We start from the raw sequence: 25,366 nt of genomic DNA, 5'->3' as shown, positions 1-25,366 counted from the left end.
GCTATCAAAATTCAGAAGACGTCAAACGAAAGACTTCTTCAGAAAGGTTTACCGCAGATACAAAAACAAAGTTATGCCAGCCATTTGCATATTAGCTACTAGTATATCCTGCCCAGTATTACCAGATTGAATTTATGGCCTATATATTTTTGATTTGATACACTGAAAATGGACACCCTCCCTTTTATTGCTTATTGAACAATCAGATTATCACTTGACTCTCTCTTAAAACCTACTGGTCCCTCAGCAAATGCCCTGTCCTATTCAAGTTTATTCTAGTCTGCTTAAGGGGCCTTAGCCCCTGTTAAATATCAAGGTAGCAGCCCAAGGGCCACCACACACGATCAGCATTCCCACATGGTACATGGGGGCAGGGAACGTTTCTAATATATGATGGGGTTTCCTGTACAAATGGAACCAGACCATTGTTGCTGCATGTGATGTTTCTTTCTTAGTCCTGATGATATCCCTCTAAAATGGTGGTGGAAAGAGACAAGTAGAATCTGACTTGCGACAACCCTGTAGGGTTTTCAAGGCAAGAGATAACAGAGGTGGTTTGCCATTGCCTGCCTCTCGGCCCACTCCGGGGGGGGGGAGCAAAGAAACTCCCGGAGGTGGCATGGGCCTAGGCTGGTGGATTGGCCTTCCCCAGGGCACTTATGCCAACGGAGGAGCAAGAGTGCCAGCAGGTGGCCATCGCGGCCTTCCAGGATGGATACAGAACCCAACACTGCATCAGCGCTCCCACACCACAGCCAACCTCTGTCTGTAGCAGGGGCGCGGAGGCAGGGATGTAGGTAAGAACATAAGAACATAAGAACTAGCCTGCTGGATCAGACCAGAGTCCATCTAGTCCAGCACTCTGCTACTCGCAGTGGCCCACCAGGTGCCTTTGGGAGCTCACATGCAGGATGTGAAAGCAATGGCCTTCTGCTGCTGCTGCTACTCCTGAGCACCTGGTCTGCTAAGGCATTTGCAATCTGAGATCAAGGAGGATCAAGATTGGTAGCCATAGATCGACTTCTCCTCCATAAATCTGTCCAAGCCCTTTTTAAAGCTATCCAGGTTAGTGGCCATCACCACCTCCTGTGGCAGCATAGTTCAAACACCAATCACACATTGTGTGAAGAAGTAGGTAAGGGGGGGGGGTCAGGGGTTCAAACCCCCTCACATTACATTTCCGGCTTGCTTGAAACAATTTATGGAATGGAACAGCCGAAAAGTCAGCTCTGTCACTGAACCCACCCCATTAAAAAATCTATACCTACGTCACTGCGTGGAGGAGGGTGTTTCCAAGAGTGAAGCCGAAGTTAGTCGGCTTCCACTCTAGTTTGTGGCCAATTGTGCTGCAGCCGGGGCCGTGAACTTAGGCTACCTTTTGGGGCAACGTGGCAAGAGGATGGAATGAGAGATGAAAGATGGAAAATTTCAAGTTCCTTGTGAAAGGAGGGTCCTGGGTTTGAAATGCTGAAAGCTGTTGTCTTCTGCAACAGTGTTAGGAAGTTTGCCCTGACTTGCATGGCCCAGGCTAGCCTAGTCTCATTGGATCTCAGAAGCTAAGCAGAATTGGACTTGGTTAGTACTTGAATGGGAGACCGCCAAGGAAGTCCAGGGTTGCTACGCAGTGGCAGGCAATAGCAAACCACCTCTGCAACATGTCTTGCTTGGAGAACCCTGCTGGGAAGAAGAAAAAGAAGAAGAGGAGGAGGAGGAGGAGAGTTGGATTTATATCCCCCCTTTCTCTCCTGTAAGGAGACTCAAAGGGGCTTACAATCTCCTTGCCCTTCCCCCTCACAACAAACACCCTGTGAGGTAGGTGGGGCTGAGAGAGCTCTGAGAAGCTGTGACTAGCCCAAGGTCACCCAGCTGGCGTGTGTGGGAGTGCACAGACTAATCTGAATTCCCCAGATAAGCCTCCACAGCTCAGGCAGCAGAGCGGGGAATCAAACCCGGTTCCTCCGGATTAGAGTGCACCTGCTCTTAACCACTACGCCACTGCTGCTCATGGGACACCATAACTTGACTGTGACTTGACAGCACATTCCACCACCATTAAAAAAAAGTTGAAATATGAGACACGTCGCTTCCTCAAGGCGCCACGTGACATTTGCAACTGACTTCCCTTTCTACCTCTCTGTTTAATCTAAGATTTTTTATGAGCAAGAGATGCCATGATTACACAACACTGTGCCAAGGTAAACGTACATTTGAGAACCTAATAATTAAAATTGAAACTAGCCAACATGGGCCATTTATAAAAGGTGCTCGAAGGGAAAGTGAGCTCTTGGTTTATATCCAAATTGTTGTTTCGAACTTCAGTGCCCGGAACAGCTCAAGTTTATTGTTGCCACATCTAAAGAACCCACTGGCGTAATGCCCATTGGGCAAGGTGGGCAGCTGCCCAGGGCATCAAAATGCTGGGTTCGTTTTTGGGTATTTTAGTGGTTTTCCAATTGTGGCCTGCAGGGGGCGCAGGTTTTAGGCTAGCGGCACCAAAATTTCAGCGTATCATCAGGAGTCTGTCCTTATGCTGCCCCCCCAAGTTTGGTGAGATTTGGTTTAGGGAGTCCAAAATTATGGACTCCCAAAGGGGGTGCCCCTATCCCCCATTGTTTCCAATGGGAGCTAATAGGAGATGGGGGCTACAGTTTTGAAGGTCCATAACTTTGGCCCCCCTGAACCAAACTGCACCAAACTTGGGGGGTATCATTAGGGCAGTCTCCTGATGAGACCCTGAAAGTTTTGAGACTGTGCCTTCAGAAATGTGCCCCCCCCCCACAGCCTGCAACCCCCATTGACAGAAATGCAGAAAACTCAATGCAGAACAAAGATTCTTGGGCAAATTTCTAGGATGTTCCTGCAGGGGGTGCATTTTTTGGATGTATTGGCACCAAAATTTCAGGGTATCATCTGGAGATGATGGCACCCCCCCCCCCAAGTTTGGTGCAGTTTGGTTCAGGGGGGCCAAAGTTGTGGACCCTTAAAACTGTAGCCCCCATCTCCTATTAGCTCCCATTGGAAACAATGGGGGATGGGGCACCCCCTTTGGGAGTCCATAACTTTGGACCCCCTGACCCAAACCTCACCAAACTTGGGGAGTAGCATAAGGACAGTCTCCTGATGATATGCTGAAATTTTGGTGCTGATATGTCTAAAAATGCACCCCCTGGAGGCACCAATGTCCTGGTGCAAAAAATCTTTTGGTCATGGTGGAGTGGCCGCCCATAGGGGGGGGGGGCATCCAACTCAGGTTTTGCCCAGGGCTACAGTTTGCCCAGGGCTGCCTCGTTACGCCCCTGAAAGAACCATCTCTGGTTGGGAAGCAGCAGAACACAATGGCCTTTTTCGCACTCACCAATTAAAATGTTTTGAGGCAGGGAATAAAACATTTCCTCTGGAATTCCACTCTGGTTCCCCCCCCCCACTCTTTTGTTTCCAAGCGGCTCTTTCTCCATTTTATTTGAAAGCCCTTTTGCAACAATTCTTTTGTTCGAAACGTTCCAGAGCCGTCTTCCTTTGATGTGCGGTCATATTTAAAATGTTTTATCTTTCCCACTGCTGTCTTCCCTGCCTCTGTGCCGTCACCCAGCTTCCCTTGCAGCACCAAGTTTTTGCATCTCTGAACTCAAGCCTTTCCCCCTTTCACGTTTGCCATTTTGGATTTTTTGCTGTTTGGGTGACTCTGTGAAACCTTAATTAAACAGAGCTATAGCTCATTGAAGCAGTGAATATAGGAAGCACTGGTTCAACGGAGAAGCAAAAGAAAAATTTTAAAAACCCTCACGGCGATTATGAAACATTTGGAGGGGGTGAGGGCAGACAAACATGGGGGTAAATTGTTCACCAACAATTGATGAATGGCTACAGAAGATTCAGGACTATAGAATAGCAGATAGATTAATGACTCTTCTAAACAAGAGGTGAATTGATTCTTTTTTCAAAGTAAGGGAACCTATGTCACGATACTTATATAGTAATGATCCCCAAAATAAGACACTAATAACAGCAATGTAGAGCCCAATTTACAACACTTAGATGTACTGTTTGAAGTTTCTATTCTCATCTTGCATCAATTGTTATTATTATGTATGTAAAATTTAAACAACAAGCATTTAGACACATGGTATGTACTAGATATATCATATTTCTTCTCTGTTCTTCATATATATTGCATTATTACATTATGTAATATGTACACTACCACACTTCGAAAACTAATGAAAATACCTTAAAGAATAACGTTCTGGAAAACTTCTATGGACTTGTGCAGAAGGGGGCCAAGAGAAGGACAAGAGCTCAGCAGATATAACTGGATGCTTGCAATTTGCGAGCACTCTCTGGTATGTTCAACACAGACCACAAACCGTAACGCCGCTAGCATTTTTGTTTGATTTGTTTTGTTTGTAAAAGAGGTAGCTGGCCAGTCAAATGTTCATTCAGTTTTTTTGCTGTCGAGTTATGGTGAATCAGTAGGGTTTTCAAGGCAATAGACAAAATAAGGTAGTTTTCCATCAGAGGTGGTTTGCCACTGTCTTCAAAGCAACCGTGGACTTGTTTAGTGGTCTCCCATCCAAGTATTAACCAGGGCCAGCCCTGCTTAGCTTCCAAGATCTGACAAGCTCAGGTGGCCTAGGCTACCTGTGCAAGCACTGGGTCACTAATGACCCATGGAGTGACATCGCATCCCCACATCGACTAGGCAGGCTTTATTTATGGGGTGGTTTGCCACTGTCCTCCCCAGACATTTACATTTTCCCCCCAGCGAGCTGGGTTCTCATTTTGCTGACTTCGGAAGGGATGAAGGCCAAGTCAACCCTCAGCCGGCTACCTGAAACCAACTTCCATCAGGATCAAACTCTGAGCGCAGCTTTGACTGCAGCTGACCACTCAAACAAATAATGGGAGACAACTTCAGACTGGTACCAAGCACCACAAAACCTTTACAGAAACCAGTGTCCAATGCTTTAATTCTCTAACATCTACAGTTTAGGTTGTACTCAGGGAAGCTAATGCTACAGTCAACTTTGTGGGTTGTTCACCTCTCAATGGATTCTTGTTATAATATGGGATGAAAGTGTAGAAACAACTCATTCACAAGGTGGAGGGGGAGATACATTGTGGGCAGCAAGAACAAGTGTGTGAAAAAAGGCGGCAAGGACAGGACCCCACATGGTTTTTGTGAGGACAAAATGGGACCTTCTTTGGGTCCTCACTGGGGAGAAAAGTGGGGAATAAATGAAATTTCAAAATATAGCCGAGGATAGGTTGCAGAGAAAAGGCAGCTCAGCTAGTGGGTGGAAAGAGAAACAAGCTGGCAAATAGGAAAGGATACGGGTGCTTTTCAAATGAGGGAAAGAATAGGCGGGAAGCAGAGCTCGGTAGGCACTAGGACCCAGGCAGAGTATTCTACAGCAAAGAAGGACTGGCATTCTTTGTTAAGTGGTGGTGGAATATACAATCCACTATCATCATTATGTGAAGCAGAGTATAGAACCTCCAAATTAGTAAAAAAAATCAGGCATCCGGAAAAAAATTGTGGTGCAGTGCTTCATGCGTTTGGCAGAGTTGGCGCTGGCCTATGAAAACCTGATGCCACTTTTAAAAAAATATTGAAATCGTGCCCTGCCTCCAGGGAATGTTCAAGAGGTTAAAATGTTTTACCTTTAATTAACAACTCAGTTAGATTAACTTGAGAAACAGGTGCTTGTTCAAAGCCATCCAGCAAGCTTCTAAATCAGGTTTCCCCAATATAAATTAACATTCTTCATGTCACTATAGTGGCTTTTAATGACATATGACTCTTGGTTTAGTCAGGGTTTTAACGTGTACCAAGCCAGTCAGGGTTTTAACGTGCACCAGTACAAGTCCGTCGCCAGAAACGAGGTTACACATCACTTGGAACAGCATGACAAATTGGATACAATTTTACAAGAGCTGGTACAGATGTCTCTGCAGAGGTGATCTACCACTAACATATGCAGTGGTCTTGGGGAAGATCGTGTTACCCTCGCCCCTGCAAAAAGTTGCAAGGTTCAATTTATGCAAACCGTGGAAATAGCTGCTGGGATCTTCTGCAAACCCTCCCCCCCTCGGCCGCTTCAGACCTTAACCAAAACATAGGAATTGTCCTCATTCCCATTTTCCTTGCGTGTTCCTATTGCTCTGGTGTCCCCCCCTCCCCCGGGTTCTGCATGTCAATTCACTGTTACATAGCTTTATGTCTAGCATAAAAACTTGCATTTTTAATCTGTGGAGAGATAACGATGGACATAAACTAATTTACTACTGAATCGACCATTAGAGGAAGTAAAACACATGTGGAACAGAAAAAGAAACCCAAAAGCAACAGAACACCCAAGCAAGAAAAATGAGAATGAGGAAAAGCCCATACAAAAGAAATTGAAGATCTTTAGGAATGTAACCTGTACTGGCTGATTTTTAATGGCAGCAATAGGAAAGTGCCAAAGGCATTTAAAGACTAGAAACTTCTTTCTCAATCCTGGCAGGTTCCAACAACAGCATTCACACATTATCATAACTAGAACTTGAATGCAGTAAGTAAACAAGGAAAATTGATAGAGTTGCTAGTTCTGGTTTGGGAAATTCCAGGTGATTTGGGGATGGGAGTTTGGGGAGGAAACTCAGCATGTTTGTGGTACCATAAAGTCTACCCTCTAAAGCTGTCGTTATTTTCCAGGGGAATTTATTTATTTATTTTTATTTATTATTTCGATTTTTATACCGGTGTACAACAATTAATACAGATAAATACAGATAAAATAAAACAACAACAGCCCATAAAACTCCGACATAAAAACATACTGAATTTCATTAAAACAGCGGTAATTTCATAATAAAGGCACCCGGAGAATCCTTTCCTTTAAAACCCTCCCCTGGGGAGTAATCGGACTCCTCCATAGGAGGATAATCTTGATGGTATCGTAACAGGGCTGCCTATACCTCCAGCGGCTGGTTGCTCCAAAGGCCCGGGCGAACAACTTCGGTCTTACAGGCCCCGCGGAACTCACCGAGATCCGTGAGGGCCCGGACAGCTGGAGGAAGAGTGTTCCATTCAGGTCAGCTAATGCCCTGGCCCGCTGGAGGCTAAAGGCCACACGGAGGGGCCGGGCCTCTGCTGAACGCAGAGGGCGTAGTGGGGACATATGGGGTACTGCGGTCCTGAAGGTAACGAGGGTCCCAGGCCAGGGTAAGGCCTTAAAGGTCAAAACCCAGATCTGGAATATGATTCGGAATTCCACCGGAAGCCAGTGCAGCTGGCGCAACACAAGCTGAATGTGATCGCAAAAGCGCCCCCTGTGAGCAAGCGTGCCGCTGCGTGCTGGACCAGTTTCAATTTCCGAATCAAACGCAAGGGGAGGCCCGCGTAGAGCGAGTTACAATAGTCTAACCTGGAGGTGACCGTTGCATGGATCACTGTGGCCAGGTCTGCTTGGGAGAGGAAGGGGACCAGCCGTCGGGCCTGACGGAGATGGAAAAATGATTTTTGTGGGATCATCTGAAGTTCTAGAACTCCAGCTTCCACCTGGGTGTTGGCATCCCTTAGATATAATAGAGTTCCAAGGTTGAGACTTTAACTATACCTTATGTGCTTGCAAGTAAAGTAGTAAGGATTATCTGGTTATAGGTCCTTTTCCTCGAGGTTTGCCTGACAATCAGTTGTAGCTCGGGGTTGCCGACCTCCAGGTGGGATCTGGAGAGCTACTGTAATTACAACGGATCTCCAGACAACAGAGATCGGTTCACTAGGAGAAAATGGCAGCTTTGGAGGGTACATTCGATGGCATTATACCCCACCTCCCCAAACCCAGCCTTCTCCAAGCTTCCACCCCCAAACCTGAAGGAATTTCCCAGCCTGGAGTTCTACCTGGCTCTACCTGGTAGGATCTCTACCTGGAGCTTCATAGCTACAGCAGGCCTCGAAGAAATCCTTCATTCCAATATCTACATTTCTCTCTGGTGTCCTTTCAGTTCTCCCTGGCCTGTTCCTGGCTGAAGATCTCCCTCAGACTTTAGTGGTGGAATGTGCAAGAGACATTTAGAGGTGGTTTGCCATTGCCTGCTGTTGTATGGGATAAGAGAGTTCGAAGAGAACTGTGGCCGGCCTAAGGTCACTCACCAGGCTTCAAGTGGAGGAGTGAGGAATCGAACCTGGTTTTCCAGATTTGAGTCCGCCACACTTAACCTCTACACCCCGCTGGCTCAGGCGTGCTCTGTTTTCCTTTCCTTTTCCTTCCCCTCTACCTTCTTGCCTTAGGAAAAGATCAGAGTCAGGGGCTGTTGGTAGATGCAGTCTCCCAGAAACTTGGTTACAGGTTCTTGAGAAAGAACATAAGAACATAAGAACTAGCCTGCTGGATCAGACCAGAGTCCATCTAGTCCAGCACTCTGCTACTCGCAGTGGCCCACCAGGTGCCTTTGGGAGCTCACATGCAGGAGGTGAAAGCAATGGCCTTCTGCTGCTGCTCCTGAGCACCTGGTCTGCTAAGGCATTTGCAATCTGAGATCAAGGAGGATCAAGATTGGTAGCCATAGATCGACTTCTCCTCCATAAATCTGTCCAAGCCCTTTTTAAAGCTATCCAGGTTAGTGGCCATCTATCCAGGTTAATGGCCATCCAGGTTAGTGGCCAAAGGATGGCCCAAGAAATCAACACGCCTTCCCACTATCAGTTGGTCAACACAAACAACTCACACGAGTTGTTCTGAAAAGAAGTTTTAAACGAAACAGGCGAACTTGTCTGACACCACATCTAGGGAGGCCCTGCTTCATGTGCCCCGATTGCTGAGATTAGGTAGGGGCCAACCAGGGCCTTACTGGTGATGGCATCAAAGCTCTGGAACGCTCTCTCCTAGATTTGCCGGTCTCATTCTGGCCCTTTCCACACAAACCTTTTAAAACGTTTTGCAGCAGGAAAAAAAAAGTTTCCTCCATGGAGTTCTGCACTGTTTTTACCCCAAAGTTTTATTTGCAGCCTCGAAATGGTTTAATGAATCTCCTTTTAAAATGATTCTCTGGTGGAAACATTTTGAAAACGTCTTCAGTTGCTGTGCGATCTATTGACTACATTTTCCACGCTTCTCTGCTTCCTTGAACGTCCTCCTTGGCACCATTTCCCCAGCACACTCTCTGTTCCCCCTCACCTGTTTATTTGCGCATTTCTGTTTGTTTGTTTGTTTTTAATGGGGGTAATCTTCAAGGTATCCATTATAAAAAGAATAGAGAATTGTGACAAGCTTTTAGGCACTGAAGCATCGATTCAACACAGAACTCAAAACAAAAAGGGAAAAAATCATGTAATGGCGGTCAGGAATCGTTTTCAGGGGTTGAGTACAGACATACATCGTGGTAAAAGGGGGGACTGAGAACGTTTTCAGCGATTTGTGTGGAAAGGGACCATGTTGTCATCTTCCGGTAGGGAACCTTTAACACTCAAAGAGCCATTTGGACCCGTTTTCCATGGGAAAAGAGAACACTTGGAGGCGCAAATAATTTTTGACATTTAAAGTAAAGATAACACTTTATATATTGGGTCTTTTTACCTTTTACTCCGCTCATTCTGAGAAGCGCATGGATGCGCCCGCCCTGCTGCCTGCAGGGCGGGCAAGGATGGGACCAGCAGCTCGGCCTTGCTGGCTGCCGGGAAAGCGCCTGCCCTGCTCCAACGGGGAAGGCGAGAGGGGAAGCCTGCAGCGCGGCCCAGCTGGCTGTGGGCAGTTGGTGCGCCCGCCCTGCTACCTGCAGGGCGGGTAAGGATGGGGCCAGCAGCTCGGCTCGTGGAGCCGCAGTGCAAGGGCAGAATCTCGAGCCGCAGGTTCCCTACCCCTGCGCTAGAGGATGAAGACTTTTTTTGTTTTGTCTGGCATTCCTTCAACAATCCCTCCTTAATTATTGTCTTTATATTTTGTATGTATTCTGTTTATATTTTGTTTTAATGATGCGTGTTGGGGAGTTGATTTTAATGGTTCTAAAATGTGACTTTGCGATGCATGTTTTAAATTGTTAATCACCTTGGTAACCCTTGTAAGAACAGAAAGGTAGGATACAAATTCTGTAAATAATTTCAGTAATGGTGAAAACATGCAAAGGGAGGAAACTGAGGAGGCAGGAGGAGAATACCAAGAAGAATTACTTCCTGAGGTATATGCGCAAGATCAACTTATTCCCAGTTTTCATATTTGGCTGTTCTTTTGCATGCAGATCCTGGAGAAATTCCTGGGTTTGTAAAAATCGCCAGAAGTTAACATTGAGCAGATTTTCCTGTAAGTATTACGACCCTTAGATCAATGTGGAATTATTTATATTTCAGCATGGTACCAAGGATGCAAGCAAGGTTGGAACACCAGATTGTCTAGGCCCCAAGAGGAATGCTTCTAGAGCTGAAACATTCAGAAGTCTTTAATTTATTTGAGATGCCTGTGCCTTCTTTCCATACAGAACACAATCAACATAAAGAACAGAACAGAATACAAACAACATAGAAGACGAGTAGAAGAGTTTGGATTTATATCCCCCCTTTCTCTCCTGCAGGAGACTCAAAGGGGCTTACAATCTCCTTGTCCTTCCCCCCTCACAACAAACACCCTGTGAGGTAGGTGAGGCTGAGAGAGCTCCGAGAAGCTGTGACTAGCCCAAGGTCACCCAGCTGGCTTGTGTGGGAGTGCACAGGCTAATCTGAATTCCCCGGATAAGCCTCCACAACTCAGGTGGCAGAGCTGGGAATCAAACCCGGTTCCTCCAGGTTAGATACACGAGCTCTTAACCTCCTACGCCACTGCTCCGTAGAATACAGAATACAAATAACATCAGAATTCTGACTAATAAACTGTTTTAAACAAGTGCATTAAAGAGTCTGTGAAAACCACGAGTGGGGCGACTAGGGACAGTGCCACAGTAGCACAGCCACAGCACTTCCTAAAGGGTTTCAGGCAGCGCAGGAGGCACAGAAAACAAAAAACTCCCCAGCCGACCTGAAGATCCTTCATTGCTACACCATGCTAAGTCACCAGATGGCCTAGGCCAGGGGTGTCAAACTCGCTGCCCTCCAGATGTTCATGAACTACAATTCCCATCAGCCCTTACCAGTATAGCCAATGCTCATGTTGGGACAGACTGATGGGAATTGTAGTTCATGAACATCTGGAGGGCCGTGAGTTTGACACCCCTGGCCTAGGAGGTGTCCCCAGGCCAAAAACCCTGTGCAGCTCCAACCCCGGGAACACCCCCAGCGCAGGCTCCCCCAGCTGTGGAGTGCCAGGACAGGGGCAGCTTCTGCATTTGGGTGCTGCAAAAATGTGCACTGCCCCACTGCCGTCGCAAATGAGCGCCCCTGCCGGCGTATTTGCTCTTTGCATTGGTGTAAGGGGCTCCCATGTTGGCACAGGGGCATGCAGCTTCCACAATAGTTTCAAACACACACACACACACCCATGTTGATTGTGCAGTAAAACGCAAAGTACCTTAAAATGAGGCTCATAAACATTTCTCAGGCTAGAACTAGAAGCAGCCGTAAAAACAAGTTTAGAAGATCAACCCATTAATTAAAAGCCTGGGTAAAGAAGGAACATTTGAGCTTGACAACAAATAGATTGCAAGTCTCAGGGAGGATGGCATTCCACAGGCAAGGTGCCCTCACTGAAAATGCCCCATCTGCAGCCACCTCTGAAGGGGGCATGTGGGGCAGAACTGAACTGGCAGTCTGGACAGTACGAGAGGAGTCCTCAAAGTACCTGGCCTAAGCAGTTGACTTCCCATTGTGCCTGGAACCAGACTGGTAGTCTGAAGCTTAATCAGATAGAGGTAACTAACAACTGATACAAATTCCAGAGGTATAATGATTGAATCATAGAGTTGGAAGAGACCGCTTGGGCCATCAAGTTCAATCCCCTGCCATGCAGGAATCAATCAAAGCACACCCAATCAAAGCACTCCCAACATATGTTCATCCAGCCTTTGCTTAGAAACCTTCCAAGAAGGAGATTCCACCCCGCACTGAGGCAGAGTATTCCACTCTCGAACAGCCCTGACTGTCAGGAAGTTCTTCCTAATGTTTAGGTGGAATCTCTTTTCCTGTCCCTTGAATCCATTACTCCTCCTCCTTGTCTCTGGAGCAGCAGAAAACAAGCTTGTTCCATCTTCAACATGACATCCCTTCAAAGATTAAAACATGGCTATCATGTCACCTCTTTATCTTCTCTTCTCCAGACTAAGCATACCCAGTTCTCTAAACTGCTCCTCATAATAGGGCATGGAATCCAGATCTTTTACCATTTTGGCCGCCCTCCTCTGGATCCATTCCAGCTTAATATCCTTTTTGAACTGTGATGCCCAGTACAGGACAAAGTATTCCAAGTGAGGTTTGACCAATGCAGAATGGTACTATTGCGCCCCTTGATCTAGACACTATACTCCTGTTGACGTAGCCCCAAATCGTATAAGTTTTCTTGGCTGCTGCATCACACTGCTGACTCATGTTCAGTTTGTGGTCTACTAAGACTCCCAGATCCCTTTCACAAGTACTGTTGTCAAGCCAGGTGTCACCCATCCTATATCTGTGCATTCCATTTTTTTCTGCCTAAATGTAGCATCATACTCTGTTTCCCCAAAATAAGACCTACCCTGAAAATAAGACCTAGCATGATTTTTCAGGATTTTTGGAGGATGCCTGAAGTATAAGCCCTACTCCAAAAATAAGGCCTAATTACAGATTCCCCGGCACGGCTGATCTGGTCATGTGGGGGGGCGCAAAATCATGAAAAAAAATAAGACAACCCCTGAAAATAAGCCGTAATGCATCTTTTGGAGCAAAAATTAATCTAAGACTCTGTTTTATTTTCAGGGAAACACGGTACATTTATCTCTGTTGAAATTAATTTTATTACTTTTAGTCCAGCTCTCTAAATCTGTCCAGGTCATTCTGAATTCTGACCCTGTCCTCTGGGGTATTAGCTACCCCTCCAGCCTTCAGTTTAAGAAATAGCATGGAATAACTGGTTACTTTCCTTGAAAGTGGGCCTATATTTTAAGCTTTTCTGGGGGGAATGAATCTTTTGAATTGAAGCAAACTAAACTGAGCAACTAGCCACCATGAAGCAACAGGACATTGGCTAATGAAGTAACAGAATAATCGCCCACTGGAGCTAGAGATAGACCTTTGCTGATTGGCTCACTGAAGTGTGGTAATTGGCAAACAGGGAAAAAATAACACCTTAGACAGCAGTGCTGTCTAGGGAAGTCACATCACCGAGTTATGTATGGTACAAAACTCTCCTACCCGTTATTGCATAGATCACTATCCAGATGATGGAGAACGCCCTAATCTAAGTGCCAGCTCTCCGATAAGCAAATGGGATTTTCAACATGACTGTTTGGAGCTGGGTGTGCTGTAGTGGTTAGAATGCTGGCCTCTGAGAGAGCCGGGTTCAAATTCCCACTCTGCCATGAAAACTCACTGGGTGACCAATCACTCTCTCTCAGTTTAACGTACCACAAAGGCCTGTTGTGATATGGAGAAGAAAACAATGTCATAAGTCCCTTGGGTTCCCAGTGGGCAGAAACGGAGAGTACAACTAACTCACTAAACAAAAATATTTTAAAATCACAATGACATCTGTAGGTAGAAAAAGGTACCCTTGCAGGAAATGTGGTTGCAGTAAGACCCAAGGTATCTGGAATATAATCATTCTCACGCTACGTATCTCTGGCTGTTTGTACAGCCCTAGCACTGGCCTGTGGACAATAGGATCCGTATGATGATAACACAGCTCCTTGCAACTGTGACTAACAAATACACCCCTTTGCAAGGCAAAGTTTAAACAATAATCGGTGCCAGAGTTAGAGAAATAAAAACACAACAGTTCTAAGTTCTCAGAGTATTGAATTTCAGAGGCACATTTGGTCTTTTGAACCGATACTCCTCTGGGCTACCAGTGCCTGCTAATGTGACAACTAACAACTTTGACATTTTCCACAATGGGACATCCATGCACAGTTTCCCTGCTGCAGCTGAGACTGCCAGACAGCGCATACGGCCATGAAGATTCCTCATGGTAGATTTCCTCATCATTTCCCTCCCCTGCTACTCCAGCAGTCCAAGAGAAAAGGATTTTTTTCAGGGGGGCTCTTGTCAGGAAAAAATAGCAACTGAAGATCATCATATCAATATGACATGACAGTAAATGTACTAGGTTCTCGGAATTCCTATATTTATTACAAGTCTCTAGCCCCTTTCGTTGCCTTTCCCTTTCTATCTCCACAACAAAAGAGGACTGTGTAAGGTCCCTCCTGGCAAATGACTGGGGTGGGCTGGGGACACTCACGAGGCATGAGAGGGAGGCTGTCATAGTCCAACCCAGTGACATTAAGGACTTCTTGGAGGGGGGAGGCCGCCGTGCAGCTGGCCCATAGCTGGCAGCAGAAGACCAGCAGGGAGATCAGGCGCTCCCGGAGGTGCAGTCAACAGTTTTGTTTATTTGTTAGCTCAGAGGCACCTCCAATACCTGCCCAGCAGACCAGCCACCTGGCCCCAGCTCTCCAGGGTCACTACCCCCCCCCCCCGAATCCCATGGAAAGGGACTGAGGGCATAATGCAGGTGCAAAGATGCAGGGCACGCTTGGCTGCTTAGAGCAAGCTACAGGCCGACAGCAGAGAGCAGGCTTCCTGGGAGGCAGGCGGTGCACTGAGTTCCTTGTGAGTGGCTGTAAAGCCTTCGAGAAGGAAGTGCTGGGCGTGGAAGCAGTTAGTTCAACTAACGCTGAACTTGCTGATATGCTCTCGATCAATTCCTGGAATGTTGACCCTTGGACTACATTACCGGCTTCTGCAGCTTCTCCGGCTTCCCTGACCAGGACTGTTTGGCTACCCAGCTATTGCTGTCTGGACGGATGTTGCTGGAGAGCTGAGGGAGAGAAATGCTGCAAGCTGAGACCAGAAATTGACAGGCAGCCAGGACAGAGGTGCTGGAGATGTGGGGATGTCACCCTTAACATGCATAGGAAGTGACGTCATCCGGTTGCCAGTGTCGCTCTAGTATTTGGATAAGATCTCTATGGTAAAAAAGGATTCCGCCATACACTTTTTGTCCAAATACCAGGGCGGTACCATAATGCTGTCAATAGAATGACATTCCTTCCAGTCCATGCCAGAAGTAAAGTCACTACATCATCAGGGACAGTGGCCTAGGTTTGGTTCTCCTGCCATAAGTCTTCCCACCAGCCAGCTGATTGGTAGAGAGGGAACGGTCCAGAAAGGTGGAAATTCAGAGGATCTATGACAGTGATGGCGAACCTTTTCGAGACCAAGTGCCCAAACTGCAACCCAAAACCCACTTATTTATCGCAAAGTGCCAACATGGCAATTTAACCTGAATACTGAGGTTTTAGTGTAGGAAAAACGGTTGGCTCCAAGGCGCGCGTTACTTGGGAGTAAGCTTGGTGGTAGTCAGTGGTTTTGCTTTGAAGCAACTGTGCAACACTTCAACTGGGTGAATCACGGCCCTAGGAGGGTTTACTCAGAAGCAAGCCCCATTGCCAGCAACTGAGCTTACTCCCAGGTAAAGGGTTGTGCTTTAGTTCTTCCCATGAAAATTAGTAGGGTTTAACAGTGCTTAACAGGGTTACCTACACTGCTTCCCCAAAACAAGGACTTAGGTTTAATAATGCTAATAATCTCCCTGAAATAATTACACTATAATCACATAATGAACTCTGTGCACGAGTGCCCACAGAAAGGGCTCTGAGTGCCACCTCTGGCACCTGTGCCATAGGTTCGCCACCACTGATCTATGAGGCATATTGGTTTCACTATATTTCTGTACAATAACAGTCAATGCCAATTTAAATAAAATTCAAAGGCTCCCTGTTAAGGGCAGGTAGAACGGCCACTGGGGAAAATGGCTATCATTTGAATGTGACCCGGGATACCCAACATTTCCCGCTCACATGACAACCATTCATGCTTTCGTTGCAATCTTTCCCAAAATCTTTAGAACAAAGTAGATATGGGAGAGATTAGGGGGAAAATGGAAATACCAGGGAGGTGCATAAATGCAACATGATGCCAGAGGAGAAACAGAGAAAAAAAACCCACTTCCCAACAGTATCAAATCTGGACCCAGAACTGTGTGGAAATGTCCTTCCTTGTTACCTGCACCATATACCTTACAAGATGCCCTTGCCATCTGTAGCCCTCTCTCCTAAGGTAAGTAAACCTGTGACTCTCTAGGTTGCAAGCAAGTGGTAAGTAAAACACACATTGATGTATTGAAAATATGCACAGGAATAGGGTGGATTTGATTTAAATCAAAGCAATTTAACTCATAATTTAAATCACTGGTCAGCAAGATTAGATTTAACTCATGGTTTTCGACATAAGGACTCATTCTGGCTGGTACAATCCGAATATGGGCGACCAGATGAAGGTTTCATTTTTAGAATGTTAGAAATATATACGTAGTTCACCTCACAATCATTTCACAATTATCTCCAGATTCATAATTATTTCCAGACCTTGAATTTCTTTGTTGCAGTGTTTGCATTTTACACTCATGCCTGCCTTATCCATAGGCATATTCCTGAATATATTCCCAAAATAAGTCAATTTTACAGCCTGCTGACATTATAGATTTTCTCCTCCAGGGAAGGAATAATATGATCAATTTCAGGCTATACACAAAGATCCCAAGACTAGTGGAGCATTCTGCTCAAAAGGTTTCATTTTCATTTTTTACAGCTTACCACTCCTTCTACAAACTTAGCTACTTGTGTAAATCTATTCCACTACAAAGTTAACACTTAAGAGATAAAAGGGGTTGATTCTGTGCACATAGATTTGCAAAGGAATGGTAGGATGAAGGTCTTTCCCCTCAACTCTGTATGTTTATTTTATAACATTCTTGATGTGAAGAAGAGGTATCTGGTCTCTTGCAGACACAAATTTCATAGTTTTGAGAACTGCAAAAAACTCAAGCATCTGTGACAGCATCTTCCAGATAGAAAAACAGCCCCAATAATCTTACAGATACTTCCGGATGAAGAAGAGGAGGAAGAGGAGTAGTTTGAGTTTATACCCTGCCTTTCTCTCCTATAAGGAGTCTCAAACTCCTTCCCTTCCTCTCCCCACAACAGGAACCTTGTGAAGTAGGTAGGGCTGAGAGAATTCTGAGATAACTATGACTAGCCCAAGGTCACCCAGCAGGCTTCACCTAGAGAGCAGGGAATCAAATCCAGTTTTTCACATTAGAATCCACTTGCTCTTAACCACTACACTACATTGTGAATGGATTAATGGAATTTATTTACCAAAAAATTTAAACATTGAATGAATATACAGTCTCGTGTACCATAACTAAAAACTAATCTTTATTTCATGATGAATATAACCTTTGGACTTTAATGAATCTTAAACCAAAAACTATCTTTAGATAGATTTTTCCTCAAAAAAAACCCCCCAGTTTACTTAAAAAAATCCAATTTAAAATTTTAAAATCCAATTAATTTTTTAAAAAAATCATTTAAAATTATTGATGTTTGTCCACTCTGTAGGAAGGGCAGAGAAGATAAAAATAACAAGGAAGGGGGGTTTACATGGGGTCTGAATATTTGTGGACAATTTTATAACATTAGGACTCCAGCTTCATAAACTGGGGGGAGGGGGGTAATAGAGGAAGGAAAAGAACTATTTTGTATGAATTTACCACAGATACAAATATTTACACCCCTTCTTTTCTCCCAAAGGGGGATCCAAAGCAGTTTACAACAACACAATCATGTCAACACATTTGTTTAATTCATTCAGACTCTGCCTTTCTCCCCAACAGAGACTCAAAGTGGCTTATGTAATTTGTCTCCATTTTATCCTCACAACAAACTCAAACCTGTGAGATAGTTTAGCGAGCTTCCAGATACCAGTCAAACACCACACCGGTTTCTTAAAACAACCTTTGTTTCATCCTCACAACCACCACCCTGTGAAGTAGGTTAAGCTGAGAGGGCGAGACAGGGATGGACTGGCCCAAATGACACCCACTGATCTTCCATGGCAGAGGGGAAGATTCGAATTCGGGCCTCATTTGACACTAACCACAGTATCGGGGATGAAAGTCCCTTCTTCGCACTTTGGCTCCTAGGCCTCGCTGTCCTCCCTCATTTACCTGTATTGCCGCTTCCTCCGGATACAACAGAGCTCTTCGGCTTCTGCCATTTTCAAATCTTTTGCACTTCGCCACTAGCGGCTTGGATTGCCCTCCATTTCTTCTCGGCGGCAGGACCAGCCCGTTCCTTTTCCCCATGCCTTCCCTCTGTTGCCCGGTGGCCACTTCTTGGCGCTCTTTTCTGCCCTGGGCCGAAGTTGTGCACCTCACGCACGCCACCCCTTCGTTCCACATTTCCCCGGGAGGAGAGGGTGCCTCTCCCTTGAGATCGGATGGACCCCATTTTTCTACTCCTCTCACCCCCATTTGTTTTGGTTGTTTTTTAAAGGAGTTTTCAGTTGGAGGAGCTTCTGGGTTAATTGACAGCTCAGGCCTTCTCCTTAGGTCTCTGTTAGCGTCTCCCTCCAGAGACTGTCCTCATGCAAAAAGGAAGCAAGATGGATGGGCCTTCCTGCACTCTCGATCCCTTCTGCTCAGCGTGCGCGCAATATAAAGAGAACCCCAAAGGCTTCCTTCATCTCCTCGGTTTGCAAAGGATTGGCTGCGCTGCAGAAAGGAGGCGGACTCGCAGCAGCCATTTTGGAGGGAAACCTGCCAAGGGCAAAAGCGATGCCCTCCAAGGAGCAAGGAGTTGCCATAATAACAGGCCCAGTCAGTTGCTGGTCTCAGCTTGCAGTGACTGCTGGTCAGCCAGCCACAAACATTCGTTATTGGGCTCTGATGAAATTCGAGTTGACACAGAGAAAAAGACTCATTTCCCCAGAACAGCGACGGCAAACAATTTAGGCTTGGCACGTCAAAAATGCGGAAAAAATGCCTAACATAACTCTCCTGGAGTGTCACCCCACCCCCCAGCCCTGGAACAAAAAAGAAACAATTCTTTACAGAATCATGTATTTTTAAAAAGACAGTCCACTTGTGTGTGGTGCTATGTATTGTATAAAGAAACGTCAAATCAGTACAAAAATAACTCAAATAGTGGGGGTCGGGTATTGGTGAACGCTGGTGAGTCCTGTGTTCAGTTCTGGTCGCCACATCTCAAAAAGGATATCGAAGAGATAGAAAAAGTGCAGAGAAGGGCAACGAGGATGATTGAGGGACTGGAGCACCTTCCTTGTGAGGAGAGGCTGCAGCGTTTGGGACTCTTTAGTTTGGAGAGGAGACGTCTGAGGGGATATGACTAAAGTCTATAAAATTATGCATGGGGTAGAAAATGTTGACAGAGATAAATTTTTCTCTCTTTCTCACAATACTAGAACCAGGGGGCATTCATTGAAAATGCTGGGGGGAAGAATTAGGACTAATAAAAAGAAACACTTCTTCACACAACGTGTGATTGGTGTTTGGAATATGCTGCCACAGGAGGTGGTGATGGCCACTAACCTGGATAGCTTTAAAAGGGGCTTGGATAGATTTATGGAGGAGAAGTCGATCTATGGCTACCAATCTTGATCCTCCTTGATCTCAGATTGCAAATGTCTTAACAGACCAGGTGCTCGGGAGCAACAGCCGCAGAAGGCCATTGCTTTCACCTCCTGCATGTGAGCTCCCAAAGGCACCTGGTGGGCCACTGCGAGTAGCAGAGAGCTGGACTAGATGGACTCTGGTCTGATCCAGCTGGCTTGTTCTTATGTTCTTATGAGTCACCCAAAATGTCATGGCATGTAGGTTCGCCATCACTGCCCTAGGATTTTTACCCAGTGTATTTTTAGGGCTGCCAGACGTGGGTTGGGAAACGCCTGGAGATTTTGAGGGTGCAGCCTGAGAAGAGAGAGGTTTACAAAAAGCAGAGAATTCAGCGGAGTACAGTGCCATGCAGCCAAAACAGTCATTTTTTCTCCTGAGAAACTAGGGTTGTCAACCCCGGGTTGGGAAATTCTCAGAGATTTGGGGTTCGAGCCTGGGGAGGGCAGGGTTTGGAGAAGTGAGGGGTCTTAGCAGGAATGCACGCTCCAAAGCAGGAGACGCGCTCTCTGTAGTCGGGAGACCAGTTCTAACTCTAGGAGATTTCCAGGCCCCACCTGGGGGTTGGCAACACTGAAGGGAACTGATCTCTATCACCTGGAGATCAGTCACAATTCTAAGAGCTCTCCAGATCCTACCTGAAGGATATCAATCTGAAGTACTCTCCAGCTAGATCAACCACAAAGGAAAGTGAAATAAGTTATACCTGGCAAAGAGCAACCTTTCAATTTTGTTTGCGTAAGTTCACAACAACCTTTATTAGGCATTTAAAATAGGCTCTAGAGCGTTACCAGACATTTATAAAGTACAAATCAAGAGTACCATCAAAACTCAGACAGAAAGACTGTATATAGCAGTATACATTACTTAGAAAGTTCTGTCACGTGTAAAAGAAATTTTGCTACTTTTTCCAAGAGCACGACATCTGTATTGTTTAACAGAAGCTCCACAACAGAACTGTCAGAGTCTCTTTCAGATTTGTCTAGGGCCAGCCTGGGAGAGAAATTCCTAATGCCCTCATATCTCAGACAGTCGAGTATAATGTGAGCAAGAGTCTCCACTTGGTTTTTACAGTGTGGACAAACCCGATCCTGGAGAGGGATAGATAAGTAGCGACCCTTTGTAATAGCCGATGGGAAAGTATTGGATCTGGCCCTTGTGATAATCCATCTCTGTTGGGGTTCAGTTAATAATTAAAGATATTTGGCTATGTGCCCCTGTTCCGGTATTATTCCGACAGAGAGGGGTGAGCATGATTTATTTGCTTGCCCCAACAAGGTATGGTATTCCTGTTCTAAAAGTCTGCTTTTTAAGGTTCGGAAAATCTCTCTGGGTGACAGCATACAGAGATCTTGCATAAGTTTTTGGATGACCAGACAGAATTCTACCAGCTTTTTGCTCTTGAAACCTACCATACAGATATCCAACAAGTACTTTATTTTGAATACAGATTCTGGCAGCCATTACAGGCAAACGAAATTTATACTATTTATTCTGGTGTGTGGTGGGGTGGTGGAATTGATGAGTATGTTTGTGAAAGTGTTACATATTTCAGGATTATTTTTTTGTAAGAACACAGAGGATAGAAGTTCATGATGGATAGAAGTTCAAGTACAGACCAGCAGATGTATTGTCCAAGTAGGGTTGCCAACTTCCCGGTGATCTGCTGAAATTACAACTGGTCTCCAAGTGACTGGGATTAATACCCATGGAAAACATGCCTGCTTTGGAACATGGACCCTATGACATTAAGGACCTTCCCCTCTCTAAACCGCACTCTCCCCAGGCCCCACCAACAAAATCCCCAGGAAATTTCCAAGTCAGAATTGGCAAGTCTAGATTAAAGATACTTTGGCCTCATCTAAATACATTTCCCAACTTTGGCCCATTCTGCACGGGCCAATAAACACAGATATAGGCAGTGGTGGGATCCAAACATTTTAGTAACAGGTTCCCATGGTGGTGGGATTCAAACTGTGGCGTAGCGCCAATGGGGCTAGGCGGGGCACGGCGGGGGCATGGCCAGGCATTCCGGGGGCGGGGCATTCCTGGGTGGGGCTGTGGCAAGGACGCAACCGCTGTGCCGGTCCTTGAGCGGGAAATGCAGGCGCAGGCTGCCACGCACGCCGGTGCACCTCCTGCTAGACTGCTTCAAGTTCTGCGTGCTACTGCTGAGAGGAGAGGCGCAACTAAGGCAAAAATCACGTGGCAAAATCACCCATTAGTAACCCCCTCTCGGCACACACAAATAATTAGTAACCTACTTTCGGGAACCTGTGAGAACCTGCTGGATCCCACCTCTGGGTATAGGATGCTATATAATCAGGGCGCAAGCGAGGGGGAACTGCGCCTGGGGCGCACGTGTGCCCTGTGCCCCTGCCCCACCCCGGAACGCCCTCACCCCGCCCCGCACGCCCCCAGTGCATCACGCCCCCACCCCGCCCCCTTGGTGCTATGCCACTGTATATAACCCATGGGGGTGGGGATTTCACACAGGCCCATCCCCAAAATGAGTCTGCCCCATTTTATTTCCCCAATCCAGTTTTTTTTAATCGCTAAACAAGTGATCCTTTTGAAAAATCCTAGGTTGAAGCTGCTCCAGAGCAAACAGCCAGACAGGAAGCACTTTATTTCCCTCCCTTCCACCTCCACAGTCAGGAAGAAGCAGTCTGGCCCTTGTCCAGCCCTTGCAGGGAGGCCCTTTTCCTTTTTTAAAAAAAAATGTGGCTTGCATCTGCAAGACTACGCAGGTGCGGCTGGTCATATTGTGGGACATCGGCAGAGGTGGGATCCAGCAGATTCTCACCAGTTCCCGAGAGTGGGTTACTAATTATTTGTGTGTGCCGAGAGGGGGTTACTAATTGGGTCTGCTTTTCCATTAGAAATTCCATTAGGTCCAAAAGTCATAAAGTCCTGTTGTTTCCTATGTGGCTGGTTAGCGAAGGCAGAAAACGGGATAATTCTCCCTGTTGGGCTGTTTTAAAAACATGTTTTAGAAATATGGTAAAGTTCCTTGTTTAAGGAAAGTAGCCTTCTTTTGATTTCTAGAAACAAAGTTAAGCATTTGAAAGTATTAAGTATTTGACAGGCAGTCAATTAGAGGAGAAGTAGTTGTTTCTGTTGGCAGTAGACGATAGGACTTGCTATAATGAGTTTAAATTATGGACAGAAAGGTACCAGCTGGAAATTAGGAACTTTTTTTTTACAATAATTTTTTACAGTAACATAGATAGATAGTTAGATAGATAGATAGATAGATAGATAGATAGATAGATAGATAGATAGATAGATAGATAGATAGATAGATAGATAGATAGATAGATAGATAGATAGATAGATAGATAGATAGATAGATAGATAGATAGATATTTATTATTACGCCCTTTTGGCCAGCCAATAGTTTAAAATCAGAGTACATGTGAATACATAGCACTCCACTTATACAAAAATATAATATAAATTAAAATCCATTATAAAATCTATTAATAAATAACATTAGCTTCAGACATTATTACAGTCCTCATCACACAGTGGAGCTCTTTGTTTTAATAAGGAACTACGCTTGTTGTGTACCAATATACAAAATTTAGCTACCTTCTGTGAAATGGCAGAAACACGGTCTTCTAATAATATTCTTACAGAATTCGTATCTGAGTTATCTATGAATGGATATACATGACGAGTTAACAATGGTTGGATCAACAGCTTCACCTTCATGTAACTTGCAATGCAGTAAGATATGTGACATTGAGTCTACTTCCCCTGAGCCGCACACACAGGTTCTCCTGTGCCTTGGAATATTTTGGAATCGTCCCATCAGATTAGCTGACAGGAAGGCATCGAAGCGAACCCTAGAAAAAGCCCATCGGCTTCTTGCTGATGTTATATCAGATAGATAAGGTGCAGCTGAAATACCTATCCATGATTTTAGTGGTTTTACAGTAACAGAGAAATTATTAATGCCCCGCCCCTGGAATGTCTGGCCACGCCCCCGTCGTGCCCCGCCCAGCCCCATTGGCGCTACACCATTGTTTGAATCCCACCACCATGGGAACCTGTTACTAACATTTTTGGATCCCACCACTGGCACATCGGTATGTCTGTGGGGCGTTCATTTCTACACCCCTGTGAAGCTACGCATGTGTGGCCAGTAATTAAAAAAAGAAGAGAGAAAGAAGCATTTGTGTGCGAAGGGGCGACAGCAACCCGGATTGTTTCCAGGGGCTCCAATCGCTGCCTGCACTGAACACATGTGAACGGGAAAACAGGGAGACAGGTTCCTTTGTCACGACTGTAACCTGCTATACGTTTGCGGTGCATGTGAGCGATGTGCCAAGACTCTTTGTAGTGACAGCCAGCCAGCTACTGGGAAGATCCAAGGTCAGGCACCTATTCAGCCATGCAACCTGCAAACCAAATCCACCTTTCCACCTAAGCTCTCTTCACAAGGATGTTGTAAGGATGAAGTTGAAGGAAGTGAAAAAACAGTTATGAGCACCAACTCAAGCTCCTACTTAAAGCGCTCTTTCTCTAACGGAAGAGCTGCTTAAGTAGAAGAAGGTATCTTAGTCTGGAGGAAGGCGTCAAGTTGTGCTCATTGGAGCAAAACGACAGTAGGGTTGCCTGGGCTGAATCAGGAAATACCGGGATATTTGGGAGTAGAGCCAGGGCAAGTCAGGGTTGGGCGAGATGAGAGACCTCAACAGGATAGAACGCCACCCTCCAAAGCAGCCATTTTCTCTAGGAGAACTGATCTTGGTTGTCTGGAGATCAACTATAATAACCAGAGATCTCCAGGTGTCAACTGAAAGTTGGCAACCATAGAAGACAGGGGAAAGGCACAGACTTTCCCAAGCTGTTGACTACATTAATATATTACTTGCCAGCTCAGAGGAAGTACTGAAAGCAGTTTGGGAGATATCTGTGGATTGGTGACAAAGGAGGTGTTTTTGTACAGTTTTAGGGCATTGTGTATGGTCAAGGACACAGGTGTCCAACTCGCGGTCCTCCAGATGTTATGGACTACAGTTCCCATCATCCCCTGCCAGCATCATGCTGGCAGGGGATGATGGGAACTATAGTCCATAACATCTGGAGGGCTGTGAGTTGGACACCTATGGTCAAGGAAGATCAATTCAATAAGCCTTTATTGGCATATACACGATAGTATAAAAATACAGTTCCAGTTAAAAAGTGAATAGTAAAAAACTTCGCGTTTGTTATACATTCAGTTTACAAACTTCTGACAAAAACTTTGCCACTATAAGGCAACAATGAAAATCCTGACAATTTAAAAGCGTAAGACAATTTAAAAGCATAAAGTCAAGGAAGATCTATGGAAGCTGACATTCCTCCAGATATCTAGGGGTCAGCCCATTTAAGTAAGGCTGCCTACTCTGGGTGGATAAATTTTTGGAGATTTTAGGAGTGAAGCCGGGAGACTGTGAGGCTTGAGAGGGACCTCAGTGGGTTCTCAAGCCATACGATTTACCCTCCAAAGCAGCCATTTTCTTCAAGAAGTCAGATCTCTCTAAATAATAAATTCTGGGGGCCTGGAGATAAATCCAAAATTGTGGTATTTACCCATAAATGGAAAGCCACCAATTGGCGGATAGGCCACAGTAGTTTCGAGCAGGTGCAGTCATATAAATACCTAGGGCTTACCTACCATCATAGGGCCTCCTGGACACTACATAGGAATCGGGCCATCTCCGCCGCTAAATTAAGTGCCTCAG

The 25,366-nt window shown here is 45.6% G+C and overlaps 1 protein-coding gene across 1 annotated transcript in view; it reads right to left on the bottom strand.

The window, feature by feature from the left end:
- SPTLC3 (serine palmitoyltransferase long chain base subunit 3) overlaps positions 1-18,773 on the bottom strand; it is a 114,206-nt gene extending 95,433 nt beyond the window's left edge. Inside the window, exon 1 of the mRNA XM_048510703.1 lies at positions 18,168-18,773. Coding sequence (XP_048366660.1) covers positions 18,168-18,473 — 306 coding nt within the window. The 5' untranslated portion in view covers positions 18,474-18,773. The remainder of the gene's footprint in view (positions 1-18,167) is intronic.
- Between the last annotated feature and the right edge of the window lie 6,593 nt (positions 18,774-25,366).

This window comes from Sphaerodactylus townsendi, linkage group LG01, assembly GCF_021028975.2.
Source record: "Sphaerodactylus townsendi isolate TG3544 linkage group LG01, MPM_Stown_v2.3, whole genome shotgun sequence".
Taxonomy (NCBI): Eukaryota; Metazoa; Chordata; class Lepidosauria; order Squamata; family Sphaerodactylidae; genus Sphaerodactylus; species Sphaerodactylus townsendi.
The sequence above is the reverse complement of the archived record's forward strand: the minus strand, read 5'-3'. Positions and strand labels throughout refer to the sequence as shown.